General features: G+C 41.2%; 1 protein-coding gene across 1 annotated transcript; it reads right to left on the bottom strand.

The window, feature by feature from the left end:
- Positions 1-212: 212 nt before the first annotated feature.
- On the bottom strand, positions 213-3,016 carry dmac2 (distal membrane arm assembly component 2). Its single transcript, XM_069147500.1, has 6 exons — positions 2,969-3,016; positions 2,412-2,599; positions 1,961-2,041; positions 1,602-1,741; positions 1,319-1,481; positions 213-1,225 (listed from the first exon to the last, which is right to left on the bottom strand). The coding sequence occupies exons 1-6, from the start codon at positions 2,984-2,986 to the stop codon at positions 1,051-1,053; spliced, it is 765 nt and encodes a 254-aa protein (XP_069003601.1). The 5' UTR covers positions 2,987-3,016; the 3' UTR covers positions 213-1,050.
- Between the last annotated feature and the right edge of the window lie 15,587 nt (positions 3,017-18,603).

Genomic DNA, 18,603 nt, shown 5'->3' on the forward strand with positions numbered 1-18,603 from the left:
CAGTCTGACTGGTGTCTTCATCCGTCCACTCTGGGGTGTGACACTGCTGCAGAACAAGGCTCACGCTGGATTATGGGCTTTAGTTTCCTAACATGAATTTCCACAGTGAAGATTAGAAATACATACGGCCACTCTGTGATGTGTGACCACATGGTTTGCATTGTCTGTTCAACATGTAAAAGTAAGTAAAAAAAGTAATTCACAAACAAGCATGAAATTAAACAATTAATTGTTTATTAAGTACATTCATATTTACATTCAGCAACAACTGTTTGAGAGAGAAATCATGTCGCACACATTTAGATTTACATCATAAAAGTGTACACTTATCTGGGGTGAAGCAACAAACTTGAGTAACCAAAGTGTGACAACATAAACCTCGGATGAAAATGTTCAAGAAACCCGAGGTAGTAAATGTTTGTTGCAAACGTGCAGGTATTTTTCTTCTTCACATTGTTTTATTTGACTGTATGTGGACGGCGTTCGATCAGATCTGAGTCCATAGCTGGTTTATACTGATGAACACGAGGTGTGATCGCCTGTCGGTCTCAGATCGGCACCATGACGTGCACGGAGCAGGGGAAGGTTATAACCTCCTATCTTGATCGAAAAAACAGCACTTGAGTCACACATGTTTTTGGGAACAGTGATACGTCTGCATTTACAATCTCACCATGAATCTGAGACTTGAGCCGAGAGCGCAGCTCAAATTTTTGTCAAATATTTGGGGAACAGAAGGAATTAGAAGAGAGCAAAACCCAGTGAGTTCGGGTTGTGGGGAGTGTTATATTGTGTTGTTACGGGCGAGAGACTCGTGTGTTTTCAACTCACAACTGTGATTGAGCGTGTTGTCTTGTTGGAGAACCAAACTACCATTCCACTACCGTTGTTCGGACTGAATGTTTTACCTCAGACGCCTCGGTGTAAACATGTGTAACTCAAAAGTTGATCAAGTGACGTAACTCCTCTCTCACATACTGCAGTTGTTGACACATGATCTCAGAGCAGAGTCCTCGCTGTTGTCTCTTGATTCCTGTCCTGATCCGAGCGCTACCTCTGTCTTTGTACGAGCTCCTCTTCCCCGTCTCCTCCCACCTGCCTCAGGTTGTGGTCGTAGCCAGTAGCTGTGATCTGGCACTGTGGCAACATCTCCTCCAGCAGGATGACGACCAACCCGGGACTCGAAATCCCAGGGAGGGAAGACACGTCCAGACGCTTCAGTCCCCTTCAGCACACACAGTAAAAACAAATGGAGGAAGTTATTATAGCAGTGACTGGTGATACTAACTCGGCTATGTTATACATTTTGGTTGATTACTTGAGATTCCTGAGCGCAGCTAGGCCGCCTGTAGTGATGTGTGGACAGTGAGAGATGTCCAGTTCCTCCAGAGAGTCCTGGAACACATGAAGCCTGGCCAGGAACCAGTCGTTCACCTCAGGACAACCTTGTAACTTCAGAGTCCGCAGAGATCGTTGCTGCTCTGAGGGGAGACGAATCAGATCAAAAACTAAACTTGCATGCTGAATATCACTGAAATAAATTAACAGCAGATGTGCATGGAAAAGTGATCCTGAGAGAGGGCACAGTTGGAGCTCAGTACCGAGGTTCCCCAGTCCTGTATAGTTGATGACAGTGTGGCTCATGTCTACTTCCTCTAGAGGTGTGTCTTTGTGATCCAGGAAGTCCCAGTTGAACTTTCCCTTCCAGTCGGCACGGAACCACTCAGACTGACCGACGTACCTGAGGACGCAACACAGATCATACAACAGCTGGATCACGGCAGCACAGAAAGTGCAACACCAACACTGACATAAAATAAACTGGTCAAAAGAAAGTTTCTGAAAGTTTTCAGTGCATTGGACTTATTTGAAGACATCAGATACAAATGTGTAAAGAGTTTGTAAATTATTGGCTTGAATACTGATCAGTGTGTCCAGAAACAAGGACAGAGGCACTTACCTAAATCCTCCCCTCAGACTCAAGATGTAATACGCTGATGCAATGTCTCGCCCATACAAGTTCTCGGTGTAGCCATAGTAACTGTGAGGGACAGCAGGGAAAAGTCAGTAATGTCCAAATGTCTGCAGTAACTTGACAACTGCAAACTGCATCTTAAATGAACTCAAAGCATCCAGTAATGACCATTATTTCAGAGTTCTTGAAGAACTGTATGATCATGACCATAACAGGCGCCGTCAGCTGTTCAGATAAACATAGAGTCATAGATTTTTGTGGTGAGCTGAGTGACAGTTTTGTTTTAGCAGCACTGGTCCGTTTAACGGTGTCCAACAAACGGCTTCAATCGCACCTTGAGAGCTGCAGCTGTACATTTCATACCTGCTGAAATCTACCCAGCAGCAGCGGTAAGGATGGATCTCTTAAGGTCCAACACGGACAAAATGTGTCTTACAAGTTCTTCTTCTGAAGCTGGCTCCTCATCAGCCGGGACCTCCAGCTCAGGAGCATCTCCACGTCATAGAACCGCTGGGTGAGGTAGAGGAGGAGCCTCGTGTGCAGAGGAGGAGATGCTGAGCTGGAACTCCATCGTCGCCTGGCAACAAGGAGGAGAGCTGACCGCTGGCAACATCTGTGTAGAGACTGAGGATGCAGACAGAGAGGATGAAAAGGGAGGAGGTGGACATGACAGCGCTTTTTTTTTTTTCCGGTCACTGACTTGTATACAGTCAGGAGACTAAAGACACGCAAAGCTACAGACCCGACACGCTTCCCTTTAACGTGCATATGTGCTGTATGTAAAACGTACATCAGCTGCACACACAAACACAGTAAATAGCTTTTAGCTCACGTTACATGCAACGTGTCAAGCAAAATCCCAACAACAGCGCACGGCTGTCCACGGAGTGTAAACACGGTCTTATAACAGGCTACACGGACACGTGTGAAGACGGAGTAACGTGTTTTCGTTCGTCTACCTAGTTAGTGTGTGAAATTTGAAGGGCAACTCACCATGAAGCCAGCCGACATGACCACGCTGGTCGACGGAACGTTGTTTGGGACAAACCTCGCGCTTCCGCATTTGGCAGCTAGTTGGAATTCTTCATTTTCACCACAAGGTGTCGCTCAAATACACGTTTCTGAGCCTGAGCTGACCTGAGACACAATGTTTAAATTTATAACCGTCTGGAGACAAACCAGTCACAAACATGGAGACATGAAGACATGAAGACAAAGTGTTTTCCACAACCAGTGGTGGAAAATGTATTCAGATCATTTAGATAAATAAAAATAATGATACGATGAATGACACTGTTACTAATAAGTGTTGATCAACTAATAGATTGTATCACCTGTACTAATATATTTTATCAATAGTTTAATTCACAACACAGCATTTTTATTTTATAAGCTATTCATTTGTTTGTGTGCTTAATACGTAAAGTAACTTGCAATGAAAGCTGTCAAGTGGAGTGAAAAGTAAAATTTTTCCTTCCAAATTTAAGCGGCGTTGAACTTAAAGTAGGATGAAAAGAAACGCTCAGCTACCTCAAATTTGTACTCAAGTAAAAACACTCCACTCAGAGATCCATACAAGCAACTTCAAATGGCTCCATTCTCCATCACAAACTGTTGACTTTATATTTTCACCAACTATTTTAAAATGTCTGCTGCAGTCTGAGACTCTCGTGTTTTCTTTCTTTCTTTCTTAGACGCTCGATCCAAGCAGAGAGTGTCTTTCAAATCATCTGCAATATGCCGTCCATCAAGTGTGCATTAATGTCTTTCGCTGGTGTTTTCTTTCCTGTCTACAGATGCCTGATGGGCCTCCTGAAGAGGCTCAGGTTCACTCAGTAGCTGCAGATGATGAAGCTACACCACAACGTCCACCTCCTCAGGGAGCTGATGTTGACCATCACTCGGGGAAAACAATCACACACCTGAGCACAAACAGAGTATGCAGACTATATGTGTTTGTGTTAGCAGTGTGTGTGTGGGGATGCTTGTTTTTATATCCCAGTGGGGACTCTAACCTAAATGCACACTGACCAAAATTTAGGTCACCACTGGTAGAGTCTACTTTGTGAGGGTTAAGACCTGGTTTCAGGATTATAGTTAGAGTTAGTCTTTGGTTAAGGACATTTGGTTTTGAGTTTGGCATTTAGTTGTGATGGTTGAAGTCAGGGTAAGGGGTTTGGGAATGCTTTAAGTCAATGAGTGTCCCCACAGAGAAAGTAAAACAAGAAACATCCATTGACTATATGTATATGTGTGTGTGTGTGTGTGTCTTTCTATCTTTGTGAGGAGTTTTGGTTATGAACCATATTTATAGGGAAAAACACACGGAAGGACATTTAGCCTGTTTTTCAACCACTTTAATGGGCTATTAGAGTCAGGACTTAGTTTTAGGGTTAAGGTTAGAATAAGGTTTCGGTCAGGGTTAAGGTAAGGGTTGAGGTTAGACACTTACGTGTGATGGTTAAGGTTCAGGTAAGGGGCTAGATAATGCATTATGTTAATGAGTGTCTGTGTGTGCTTGTAAAGTTAACTGTTGTTATTTGTGATTCTTCTCATGCTGAGGCTCGGTACATTCTGCTTACTGTCATCAGCCATTTACACTCATTTATGTAATTAAGGGAAGCAGATGAGATAACAGGAGTAGAGACTGTAACCTTGAAACAAATATAAATGCCATATTTCCACTGTTATTCTGTGTTGCTTTTATGTGTTAACAATATGACTGTTGCTCCTTTCATTACATAACATTTGGCTAATCTACTGGGAGTTTGCTCCAAATTTGCATGAAATAGGGATGGAAACTTGGCCGCTGTTCTTCTCCTCAGAGAAGTTTCATAATCTCCAGTTCATGTTAGGACACCTGATGTAAGAGTGATTCTTCTCCTTGAGGACAATACATCAGTGATGGACTGCACATGGAAGAGACCATGGACGACCCAGCTGGCTCCACTAGAACAATGGCTGTCACTAAAATGAGGGGAGACTTTCTTTGTCACACAGGCTCTCCTGCCAAAGATCATTAAGATGGACAACACTCAGACACCCTGTACTGAAGACAATTAGTCGTCATACAAAGTCTGATGCTGGTTAAACTGCTGTTTTTAAATGGTCTGTTAGTGGTGGGAACATGACGGGCTGCCGAGACCAAACCAACAAAGATTCCACCAGGAGCAGAGACCTGAACTCATCCATCCAGGAAAGCAGCCATATAGAGTTCAAAGGTAAGCTTGTTAACTCTCCTCTCCCTGTTATTGTGATGCAGGTGGTAAAGGTGGAGGTTAAGGGCAGCCACCGGTTGGTCTAACGACCTGGAGGCGACGGAAAAAACCCTAAATCCCAGGAGGAAGGGATCGCCACAGTCACGGAGTAAATTTACCATCATAACATGCAGATGAGTTGGCTTGCTCTCTGGGGATGACCATAAAATCCCCTCGTCAATCCTGTTTCAGATGAAGAAAAACGTGTGCAGATGGAGGGAACCTTGCTTGGCTATTGACTTGTGAAAAGAAACACTGGCTGCATTTTTAGAGTTTAATATTTCTGCTCTGACAGGTTGATGGATGGGTTAAAGAGCCTGGAGGTTGCAGAGGCAATCGAGAGGCAGCCAGCAGCAATGAAACGTGTCTTTGTTGACAGCCCAAAACCCCTTGAAATGCAGGATCTGCTGCACCTCCTCTTCAATGTTTGTTTCTCAGATCCTGGGAGCAACAGGAGAGAGTGAAACCAAGATAAATATTGGGTGACTGATGATGTGGATAGGTAAAATGTATTTTCTTTGCTGTGCAGTTTTTCAAGTGTTTAATACATTCATACTAATTGTGATTGACAAGGGTGGATCAAAAAGTTCAGAGAACCTGTTGAATGACATGTTCATGAATGTTCCTGTTGCGCAATAACCTAGAAGAGCACAATTATGACCATGTAGGCGCAAGAAGTAACTTTCATGCATAAGTATGTAAGTTTAGGTTGCTTAATTATCAGCAGCACCTGTGATACAAGTGTTTTTGTGAGCATTTGTATGTGGGTCTGGCGATCTGAACATGGACCTGAAAATTGGGCAGAGAGCAAACATCTAATTTTGTGTCAAACTCAGGAAATCGGAAACGGAGACCCTTGAAATGCTTCAGAAAACCTACAGCAATGAAGCAATGAACCCGGCGAGGTGTTTTGAGTGGCATTCTCGTTTAAAGTGAGACACAACATCACTGGAAGATGACTCGAGGTCAGGGAGACCATCCGCGAGCACAAACCTGGAAATGTCCTCAAAATCATCATGTCGCCATCCGGGACATTGCTTAGGCCATAAATGTGTCATCTGGAACAGGGCAGACAATCTTCAGCTGCACTTTGAAAATGTTCTGTGCTGCTGCCAAGTTTGTGCCCAGGCTCAGCATCCTGTTGAAGTCTGCGAGGATCTCTGCCAGCAAGCCTGGAACAACTCAAGCCCCATTTCCAGAATAATCACAGGTGATGAGAGTTGGATCTGCAGCTTCAACCAAGAGACCAAACAGCAGTCCTCACAGTGAAGGAGCCCACAGTCTCCAAGACCAAAGAAGGCACGTCAGATCAGAAGCACAAACAAAACCATGCTGGTGGTTTTCTTTGACATTTGCGGGGTTGAGCACTTTGAATTCATCTTCCAGGGTCAGACTGTAAAGACTGAACTCTACTGTGATGATCTGAGGCGTCTGAGGGAAAACATTCCCGTGCTGGCATTTGTGTTCTCTAACATTAAAACCTGTTCAATCGCAGCACGCTGAAAACGCACAAGTTTCTTGCCCGCAGTAACACATGGTCGTTCTCCACCCTCCCTACTCACCGAACCTGGCTCCCTGCGACTGCTTTCTGTTCCCCAAAATGAAGTTCAAGCTGAAGGGTCGCTGTCCCTCCACCAATTCACCAGTCCCTCCAGGAAAACATGATCTTGCGATTTCAATAATTAAATCCAAATTCAATCAATCTCCAATTTTTCCAAATAACACTTTATTGAAAAAAAAAAAAACTAATTTACAATCAGCAAGGCTCTTCAACCTCTCATCATCAAACCAAGCATGGGCCGGTTAGGGTTCATGGGAAATAGGGTCTTATGAGAATTAGGATGAGGTAGATGAGATGGAGTATGATACAGTTGTAAGAGATTACACTTAGTTTTTTTGTGCACTCAGTATGTGTTGATTTAAACAGTCTGTTTGATCAACTGTTTTTATGTCGAAAACCGCCACTAAAAACAAATTCCACGCTTTCATTTCCACTTTCAGTTAGTTTCACTGTCTCCCTCATTACTGTGCCCATTTCCCAGAGACAAAGATAACACTTTACAATTTAATAGACGCATCTACAGGGAGGTCAGAGGTCAAGTGGTGTCTGTGGACCTTTTTGCTTAATGAGCAGGAAAAATCTATTATTTGGTTCAATGTCAGCCAAAGTAGATCCTTCCTACCAGAGACACTGAAGTCACATTATACATTTTCAAAACACATTGGACATTGATAAGTATTCTCCCATCATCCTTTTGGTGTCTGGGTCAATCTGTTTAGCTTGTAAGAAATCAGATTGGTGTGAAAATATTCATGTTCTGTCTGACTCAATCACCCCGAGGCACACAGCCTCAACCTCAATCTGATGCTCATGTATGTTGTATTACATCTCATATGTCAATATTGTTTCCGCATTCAATTTCCCTCCAAGCGCTCTGTATTTTCTCTTTAATACCATCGGGAGGGAAGACGGCCTGAAAAATCACTCGCCTGACAGATGTGTCACTGACAAGCATACCCAAACCACACCCACTTTACCGATGCGCACACACACACACACACACACACACACACACACACACACATCTGCAAACACGTGTGTGGACCTCCCCAAGCTCATCCCGTACACGTTTGACGTGACAGATGGCTCACACCTGCTGGTACACACAATTAGCAAATGAGATCATGGCTCGCACTTTTTCTGTGTTTGCAGAGGACTAAGGTACAGATGATAGCGAGATAAACAGAGAGGTTTAGTAGAGGAGCGATCAGGTACAGTATGTTCAGTGCTTTAGTCGACCGTATTGCAACAGTGATCATCATGTCATATTTAAAAGTAACCACATGGTAGATAGATGGAAAGATGGAGGAGGAGACAGCATCAAAGTCTGTGTGCAGCCAGAGCAAATCATATTACTGAAGGTTTGGTTCAATGAACATATGGACTAGTGAAATGAAGTTTCAATGATTAGTGGGTGGAATAGATAGGCTGCTCACTGGACCAGAATCGTAGTGCTTCAACGGTAAAGGTGGATCATGCTTGTACTGCCCTCATGTTCGAAGCGCCTGCCAAATAGTTACTGCGTGTGTTCACGTGTGCCTCGACCCTCATTAAGATTGATGAGCAAAAATTATGATCTGTTTGAGCTTTGGAAAATAAATATTCCTCATGCAGTTGCTGTTGAAAATATCTCGAAACCAATCGATCTCTGTCAGGTTGAGATGTGATTATTTACATCAACTCCTGAGAATATTCATGTGCTCAGATCAAAAGCTTTTTCTCTCCGAAACTCACCTTCCTGTACTATTGATGGGATTTTTATATCTTTTACGTGAGGTTTGATGGACTGTATTTATACATTTGTTTATACTCATGAATATTTGATTAGGCTGTGACAGACCTTTGAAAAACGAGCCATGCAGTAGCTTCAAGTTCGAGGTCAACAAAGCGAGTCTACATATACTGTACACGCTGCTGTTTAGTACCATAAGGAGAAAGTGTTTTCTCTCAAATGTCAGTAAAAGGCTTTAATGCTGGAGCATTAGCTTTTCAATGTTACTTAAAATGCCATTCAACAGCCAAGAAGAGTGGCATTACATCAGTTTCTTGAAGTGTAACGATTACATCCTCATCCAAAAAGCTGCACAATCAGCGATGCAGTTCATCAAAATTGGCCAATTAGGATGATTTTATGAGGAGAATACTCTGACTAACCACAGCACTTTGCTCTGACAACTGACGAATCTACATTAACCCACAGCATCCTGTTGACTTCACTTCTTATACTTGTAGCTTGGAGACATAAAGCTGTTCTGTCAGGATCTTTTTACTTTGCTTTTTGTGAAACTAACTACACAGCAACTCTTCGGCATAGCATTATTGTTTGAACTGGTTAATTTAATGAAGAAATTTTGAGAAAAGTCTCAACTTCCTTTTGGTTCACCGTTGCTGTCTATGTGGTATGTGGATTTTTTTTTTTCCCCAGAAAGGAGCGTGGCACTGACAGCCTGCTCTGGATGATGTATTGTCTGATGAATCCTGAGTCCCGCAACATTTTTAATTTTTTTAATTTTTTGAGCCTTTGGGTTTTTCTTTTTCTCTTGGTGAATCTTAACCTCCACAGACAGCTGCTGATATTAAACAAATCTCCTGATATTTACATGTTGAGCACATTTTGAAGGTAATGATTGCTGATGCTCCTTCATGAGCTTTCTGGACCCCATTTTTAATAATAATGGGCCAAAAACAGATCCTTAAGGTACCTTGTGGTGAATTAAAAGGGGTTGATTTGAGACCTTTAGTGCACATCTCTTCTTTTCTATCAGACAAATATGACATATTACATACATACCAAGTGATTAATTGAGGGATAGTTGGCACGTTAATAGATGATTCATTTTCATTCTGCTGCTGTCCCCACTTTGCTACTGTGATATAAATCCACTGTTCCCTCCCCTTTCTTGACAGACTATCACTGAGTTCACAGCGGTTTGCAACATATAGGCAGTTTTAGACCTCACCAGTAGAGTTCTCTCACAATTACGAGCAGATCATTTCAGCCCGCTCCTGTCAGATGCTCATTTCTCCCACTATGTTATTTCTCATGCGAGAAGAGGCAGAACTGCTTCCAGAGTCTTGTTAGCAGATGAAACCTGAGGTTTCCTAATGTCTGCTCTCCTGTGGTTGCCCACTTTTGTACTGAGTTGCAGTAAGTGGTGACCCTGTGGGAAAGCCATGAGCCACTGGTTGTCTCTCTCGTTCTTAGTGTCTTTCCTCTGTTTCTGTAGAGATGTAGTACAGGCACATCACATTGACACACACACACACACACACACACACACACACACACACACACACACACACACACACACACATGCACGAGCAGCTTTCTCGAGACCGTTAGCGGCTGTCAGGGTTGTTTTGTTTTGACCAGCTCCCATAAGGCCTGCAGAGTCTGTGAATCTCCAGTGTTGGCAGGAAAGCCATTAGTGAGCGGTCGTACTGGGCCAGCTGCTTAACGCTCACACTGAGGGACATCGAGACACTTGGAGCGCGACTGGAGGGAAAAAAGGGCGAAACGAACAAATGACCAAATCAGTGCTTAAAGTTCACATATACAAAAAGATTGTTATTTAGTTGACCCCGCACTTCTGAATACCATCTTAAACTCTAATTCAACAGAAAACAGGGTATCAAATTTACATGATTTATTTAGATTGATAGGTACAGTGTTGTCATGGCCGAACCAATTTTCCTTTCCTGAAGCAAAATGTACCCACAATACACCCTAATTGGCCTCACACACACACACACACACACACACACACACACACACACACACACACACACACACACACACACACACACACACACACATCTTCTTTAATTAAGTGTTCATACCATCTTTGTGCTATTAATGTGACGTCTTATCTGTTGTACATTTGCTCATCTTTCAAACACCTTTGCCGTGGCTGTGTGTGCCTGGACGAGAGCACATAATCATCATTTCGTTATCTCTCTTTTCCATACATTTGTGCTAATATCCATTGACAGAATTAATTATCATGGTGACGAACAGCATGTCGACCCAGCCCCATAGTCATACCCACACCGCACAATTATGCACAGCACCATTATCTTGTCGGGAGATGTCACTCGGAATAGCGCCTCAGCCAAAAATAGCATAAAGCTGAACAGAGCATGTCATTGGATAAGAAGCGGTATTGACTGGAAAATGCTGATCCACCTAAAATCACGGGTATTCGCTTCACGAGGCGTTGAACACACACACACACACACACACACACACACACACACACACACACACACACACACACACACTGTGCCGTAACAGATACAAAATCTGGCTCCTGCACGTGCAAACACCATCAAATGCTGCAGATTGGAGATCCATACTCTCTGGGGCCCTCAGTGAGACGCTCCCATGTGGACGTAGACCATTAAAAAAGACTGGAGCGAGGTTTGGGTTGGGTTCTCTTCAGAGAATTCACACCAGAAATAAAAGCTTTCTTCTCCAAATGCTTTGAACATGCTGACTCACAGACTCATGAAAAATCCTGTGAATTCTGCTTTGTTTATCGAGTTTTTTGAATTATGGGTTCATTGCTACATACAAATCCTGCACTGTAGTTATCATGTAAAAAGAGCCTCCTAAATATTTCCCCACGTCTCTCGTGTCTCTGTAAAACAGTGACTGTACATACTGTAGCAATATTCCCATTACATTGGAGAGAGTTTTCAAAGTGTCAGCTACATAACAGCGGATGAATAATGCAAAGGAAATGAAGGGTTTTTTTCTGCACTGCAGCTACATGAGCTATGATACATCAGCTGTAAGTTGTAAACTCATGCTAACCTCAAAACTTCTGCTTGACTTGGCATCTCTCTGGGTGACTTCTGAATTGCTTCTTGCATCCAAAGCACTGAGACTTTGAATTTAGTTGGCTTACAGTATATGTTGTGTGTGATGCTACTAGTCTTAAAGCGCCATCTCATGTGAATTAAATAAAAGCCCTTATTTATGATAGATAAGCCTTAAAGGGCAATGTCTAAAATGTATGAATTAATAAACCTTTTTATCTAATTGTATGGTGCATTCATTCACTGTTGTCATAAATGATTTAATGACTTTGACATTACGCCTAAAAATAGATATTGTTAATTTAGGGATAATGTATTATACATTTCACTCATTTGATATCCTGTCACAGTTACAGATTCCAGCTCTTCTCCAGTCTTCTCTCTTCTTTTTTTTTTTTTTTTGTCATGTCTTTTTTTACATCCTCTTCATTTGCTCTTCTTCAAAACAAAGATATCTTCTCCTGCCTCACCTCTGTCGTCTTCCATAAAGCAGCGGGTGTGCAAGTCGGCTTTTTTTTTTAAGGTGTAAACTCGACCCTATAGCGTTATCATTTCTATTCACGTTCTCTTCTAATCTTCCTTCCCTCTGTCTTTGTCAGCAGAATATTGAATTGAGTCTGTAGTAGTGCATAATAAGAACATGTACTGTACAGCTCCAATGCACACACACACATACATATAAATACATGTCTTAGAAAAAAAGAAAAAGATAGAAAGGGGAGACAGAGAATTCAAAATGATTCTCAGATTGAGCTGCAAATCATGAATAACTAATAGCATGTTCATATTCTGGCTGTATGCTCGTGGTGTCATCAATCACGGCCCTGTCTTTTTACTCCCCAATAGCTTCATTAAGCTGATAATGGACTCTGTGCTGCATGTCAATGAGGCAATATCTGCTTCTATTCAAACTATGATTAAATAACCTCTCTGAGCAGCCAGACTCACTTCAAAGTGTCATAATAATGTAGCTGATAAATGTCTTTCATGGGTACCGATGTGTTTACTGTACACTACTGTTGTATGCAACATAAGTAAGTGTTATGTCACACTCTGCAATATTCTTATTACATAACAGGTCTATTTTTATCTTTTAATCGCAATTTTTTTTTTTTTTTTTTTTTTTTTTTATCAAATCACTGCATCTACAGCTAGAACAGTGTCATTTCAATTTTAAAGTCTGATTGTTACTAATTTTTCTATAAAATCTTCAAACCTGTGCTGTAAGGGAGGCTACACACACATAACATCCATCCCTTAAATTTTGTAAAAATGACTTCACACCTTGAAGTTGACACCTTTGGTGTCAGACAGAAGCATCTGAAGTACTTTCAGGGGGAAATGAAGTCTGAACCTAACTCTTATCCACAACCTGAACCGGACACGTGAATTAAAATCAGGCTTCTGCAAATTCTTATATTTTTCCCTGAAGCATTGAGTTTCCATCTAACCAATAAGCAGCAACCTTCCAGGACATCACCGTTGGTTTGTGAACTACTGTTTCAGCCATCGCCATCTTTTTCTTTTGGAGCCAGAAGGGACCATATTTGTATGAACTAGATCTGACTCTATCTGAGCCGTTAATATTTTGTTTAATTTGTGTTGTTAAAACCGCTTTGTTGCTACTTTATAACTCCACAGCTCACAACCCATGTTCTCACCAAAACAATTAGTCAATAAACAAGATTTTTGTTCCGCATGATGCATGGTCAGATTTATTTTAAATCTAAGACATTTTTTATTTCCAGAGAATGATTGAAGGGATGAAGGAAGAGAAGACCGAACAGAAAGAGAAAGTCCGGATGCAACAGCGAAGACAGCAACATGGAGGGAGAAGAGAAGCTGTGAATAATCCAAGAGAAAAGTGCAAAAGAGACAGAAACTGATTCAGAGAAGGAGTCAGGCAAAACATGAAGGCAACAGTAAATCCAATCAAGTTCAAAACTAGGATTTCTTGAAGGTGGAGACAGGTAGGTCCATATTTGCATCATCACTGCCCTCATAGAGTTGTAAGGTATCCCTGTTTCAAACAAACCTACGGTGTCAGGCATGTAAAAATATTGAAACTGGCATTGATAAATGCATCAAATATGTTGCGGGTCGACAGCGAGCTATTACATAATACCAATCTTTCTGTCCGTAACCCCAGCCATCCCCTCCCTCATCCCTCATCTTTCAGGTGATAAGCTGATTACTGAGATAACCACCTCCTGTCATGGTCCGACACACAGTGGGAGGTCTGATGAAGCTGAGCCAAGCTCGTGTCTAAAATAATGATGGATCCTGCTGTCTACTCTGAGAAGTCAGATGAAGATTATCTGACTAACAGCTCTCCCAAAAATAATTTTGATCTTTAGATACTCGTGGAGATGCCCAGAATAACATAGTTAATTCTGGAAGCTATATGCAGTATCCTCCAAACAACAGTAAAGAATTAGTCAACATTTATTGCAGAAAAAAGTCATTATTTTTACACTTTTAAGACCCATATTCTTTCCTAATGCTGGTTTTATGAAGATACTATACATATTACATGTACATAATTTGGCATATGACATCACTCAGGCCTCATTTGAGGTAAATAAACCCAAATTTGATGCAGGTTTGATGAAATACATTATTTTTGACCCCCACATGACCAACTCTGTCCATCACACAACCGATGCATCATGAATATATAACATTTATTTCAAATTCTTTCTGCGTCTTTAGTCTCCATTTGTCGCTGTCTGATGTCCCGAACACTGGGTCCATTTACAGCTTGAACGTTTTTCATCACTACTTTCGATCACTCAGTATGCGGCTGTCACATCAGTTCCCTTGAAAATTCCCAAAATAAACTGTACAAAGCAGCGAGCTCTTTGCTCACTGACTGGAAGTGACAACAGTAAGATTCCTCTGAGACAAACTGTGATTCGGAGCTTTATAAATAACACTAACTTGATTTGTCGTTTCACTTCTGCATATAAAAGAAGCTTGATATTATTTTTAATAATGATACACATTGATAGTGAATCATTAGGGCTTCTTCAGATTTTTTTTTAATAAAAAATGGATAAAAAGACATGTTTACACTGTACATGCTTCTCGTTGGCTAGCAATGTGACATTGATGACAGTTGACAATAAGTTAGAGTGTTTTTTCCTGCTGACCCGGCAGCCCGACCAACCCAGGTTACTAATAAATGTGCATATGTTTGTCAAACAGCTTGAACATATCCAGACAGATAAAAAAACAAAACAGTGCCACAATAGTATGTGCGTGTCTTAATTAGCTTTTGGACATTGTGTATGTTTCCGTCATGGAGGGACAGTTTGTTTTGTTTGAAGGTGAGTCAAAAAAGGAACCTTTTTTTATTATTACCTGCAGTAGATGGGAGTTGGCCATAGATTGTGTATAAAAGTGGAGGCCAATGCGTAAGTGCTTTAAAGAGCATTACCACTAGGGGTCGTCTCCATAGGCTCCCATTCAACTTCTCGTGAAATACAAAGTCACAAAATTTTTGGACCATGTCATTTTGGTGTCATTTGCTGAAGTCACTCCTTCTTATTAGTTTTTTGGCAGTCCATCTGAAAATAATCCCATTGTTAATTAGATATTCAGCATTGAATTTTAACCAGCACCGAAGTGTTAGTACGCATCCAAACTAAGATGACTGAGATTTTTGCCGGCCGCGCTGTCTGACCTCCACACACACATGAATGGGCTTAAATAAAATACTCATACAGCTCCTAATGTTACGTACCAAATGAATTAATTTCTGATCAATCAAAGTGATGAATGTAAAAGTTACAGTAATGCCACTATCTAGTACTTTTTGTACTTAAGCGTGAGCACATGGTTATTTCTTGGAGACAGTATGTACCAGAATAAACCCGAATGTACCAGACATACCAGAACGAACTCGGTGGTTCATTTTGGGCCAGCACTAATTGGTGGATGGAAGCAGACATGTAGGCCTTGAGCATACATTGTCGGCTACCATTAACTACTGACATTGTTAGTCATGAATGTTCCCAAAACCCAATTCAGTTTTACCTTGAGCTAGAGCTGGTCTGAGTGCTTTAAAGTTGAGGTTTCAAAACAGGCTGTCTAGTCTGTGTAACTTTTATACATGCTTTAAAAGTGAAACAAAACTGACCTCAGATCTATCTAATATACTCAAATCGAACCTGAGGTGAACTGGTTCGTATAGAGGACTTCTACACTGCAAGGGATTTCATATCAGGTAATCAGTAAACTTTGTATTTGATTATTTCTATTTGTATTCTATCTATTCGAGATGATCCCATGTGAAGCACTTTTTAACTTTGTTTTTTAGTTATCTTTCAATAAAGTTTTTTATTAATGTTGAGTGTTGAGTGAGCGAAGTTATGTTTCTGCATTGTGTCGATGCAGAGAGCTAAATATTTGCCAAGAGGAGAGTAATTTGTTATTTTTACACTTGGAGAAGTGTTATATGTCATTTTTATGATTCACTGATTCTTACTATGACAGCTGGATGAACTCTACACAAAACATAATATATCAAAATAATGTTTTAAGATCCCACAGTGTATCTCATCCGTTGTGACAGGAAAAACAGCTCTGCACCACAGCATTACTCATTATGATGGTTGTAGGGTATGATTGGCCTCATGCAAACAGATAGCAATGTAAATAAAGGCAGTCGTCATCCACACGCTCGGCTCTCTCCCACTTCCCAGTATCGTTATCTATCCGTCTTGTCTTTATCCTTCATACCCTTCCCACGCAGTCTTATCATCGTCCTCTCCTCCTCAGCTCATTCATTTCCTCTGACATACCCACAATGTCTCTCCAATTTCCTCTTTCACCCTTCACCCATCCGTGCACTCATCCATCCTTGCAGCTCAACCTTATGCATTTGCCTCGCCGTCCTCTTCATCACTCCTGCTCTCTCGTGATTTCATACCAATAAAGTTTAATTAATTTGCACTTTAATAATAAGCATCAGCTTCTCTTTCCCTCTTCTCTTCTTTCACTCATCATCATCCTCATCATGATCCCACTGCTGCTCCACCCATGCACGCCATCAGTGCTTCCTTTATCATGCTGAAGCACAGAGGTTGAAAGCTAATTTATGAGGCTCAGATTTAATACATGCTCAGCCATGATGTTCATGACATGTGAGCACCAGCTGGGAGTTGAACAGCTGCAAAGAGGAAGCACAGTGCAGCCATCAGCCTTTCTACTTATCTTTCTCATCTTCATCTACTGTGCCTCGTGATCTTCTGTCACCTCCTTTTGTCCTTCCTGACTTGTCAGTCTCTTAAAGTCGAATTAGTTCTGTGCCTCTGTCCTTCCTGTCTGCTCTTTGCTGATGTTGTGCTTCTGTTAGCTTCGTCAGACCACTATTTTGAGCATGCACTGTGGCGGTTTGCAGCCCATTGTGAGGCGGATTTGATGAGAGTGAGCACCTCCAAATCGGCCATTGCTCTCTATGGCTTGCTCCCTCTGGGTTGGCAGTGAGTTGCTGCCCCAAGAGTTCAAGTATGTCGAAGTATTGTTCACGAGTGACAAAATAGATGGAAAATGGAGCAAGACTGAGGCGGATTGGTGTGACATCGGCACGAAAGTAGGCCTTGTATTGGGCCGTGAAGTCGATCATCACCCCAGTCTGCACGTACAGCTTTGGGTATCAGCGGAAAAAATTAGATTGAAAATACAAGCAGTGAAAATGAGTGTCCTCCAAAGGGTGGCTGGGTCTCTGTTAGAAACAGGGTAACGAGTTGAGACATCTGGAGGGAGTTCAGCATGGAGCTACGGCCACTTTGCTTTTAAAAGAGCTGTTGAGGTGGTTCTGATCCAGATGTCTCCTCGTCGCCTTCTATTTGGGTTTTTTCTGGCACATCCAAACTAAATTTAAAAAGTAATATACATCGAATAAATATGATTGCTTTCAGGGCTAAATTCTATTCAACGTTTTTTCATGGTTGCCACTTATAGAGAGGCAGCATTGTGCCCAGAAATAGTATGTGGTTACTGAGACAAATACAATGGAAGAATCAGTCTTAATAATTCAGAACGGTGTTTGATTCTTTTAAATGTATTTTGGCTTCATGAAGACAGAAAAGGAAATAGATTTTTCTCAGAAGGAGCCTTTTTTCTGTGTCCATTCAATGGACCAAATTGTTTTGTAAGAACATGTAAGAAATGTTTGGATTCACTTGGATTTGTATGTTGTGAGATGTGTCCTCTTGTCATGTTTTTGAACAGGATCATTCTTAGTTTGGTTGTCCCTTGCTTTCTTTCTCATCAGCCTTATCTGAGCAGATCAACTCACCACTGTACCCACAACAAATATAGGTATTTATCTTCACATTTCAAACACAATGAAAGTCTAATGTCATCCTACACATTATTACAACGGCAAATACTACATCAGACATATCATATTTATCTATTTATTTTTATTTCCTTTCTGATCTGATACTAAGTAAAACCGACGGAGGTATCCTGGATACCAGTACAAATTATTTTGTGTAAAAGCTGGATGTGTTTAGAAAGGGGAAATAAAATAAACTGACAGCTTGAGCTACTCGCCAGCTACTGTATGCTAAATCTTACTTAGCTTAGGCTAAGGCCTCTCAACATGGGGGAATCAACAAGTTACATATGCTTGCTTTTTTATGCTGGCTGTTGTGTTATTCAAATTTGGATAAAATATTTATGTATTTAATTCTAAATACATAAATAGACTAATACCATAATAAAGGTATAAATGAATCAATAATCTATCAGCTGTCAGTCAAAACAAATGAGACCGAGTCAGTGAGCATCACTGGCTGCTCATTGACGTACAATAATTGAAGAAAGGTTTGTTACTTATGGAGTAAATTATATGAAATGGACACATGGTATTAAGGTATATAGAGTATTGGCAACAATACAGCCATTTTTGCACCACAGTCTTTGAAAAATAACAATACAACTGAATTAAGAGGCATTTTATTTATTAGACGTAATTC

The sequence above is a fragment of the Embiotoca jacksoni genome, unplaced genomic scaffold (assembly GCF_022577435.1).
Source record: "Embiotoca jacksoni isolate LCO1_2020_lvr unplaced genomic scaffold, fEmbJac1.0.p SCAF_14, whole genome shotgun sequence".
In the NCBI taxonomy this organism is placed as follows: domain Eukaryota; kingdom Metazoa; phylum Chordata; class Actinopteri; family Embiotocidae; genus Embiotoca; species Embiotoca jacksoni.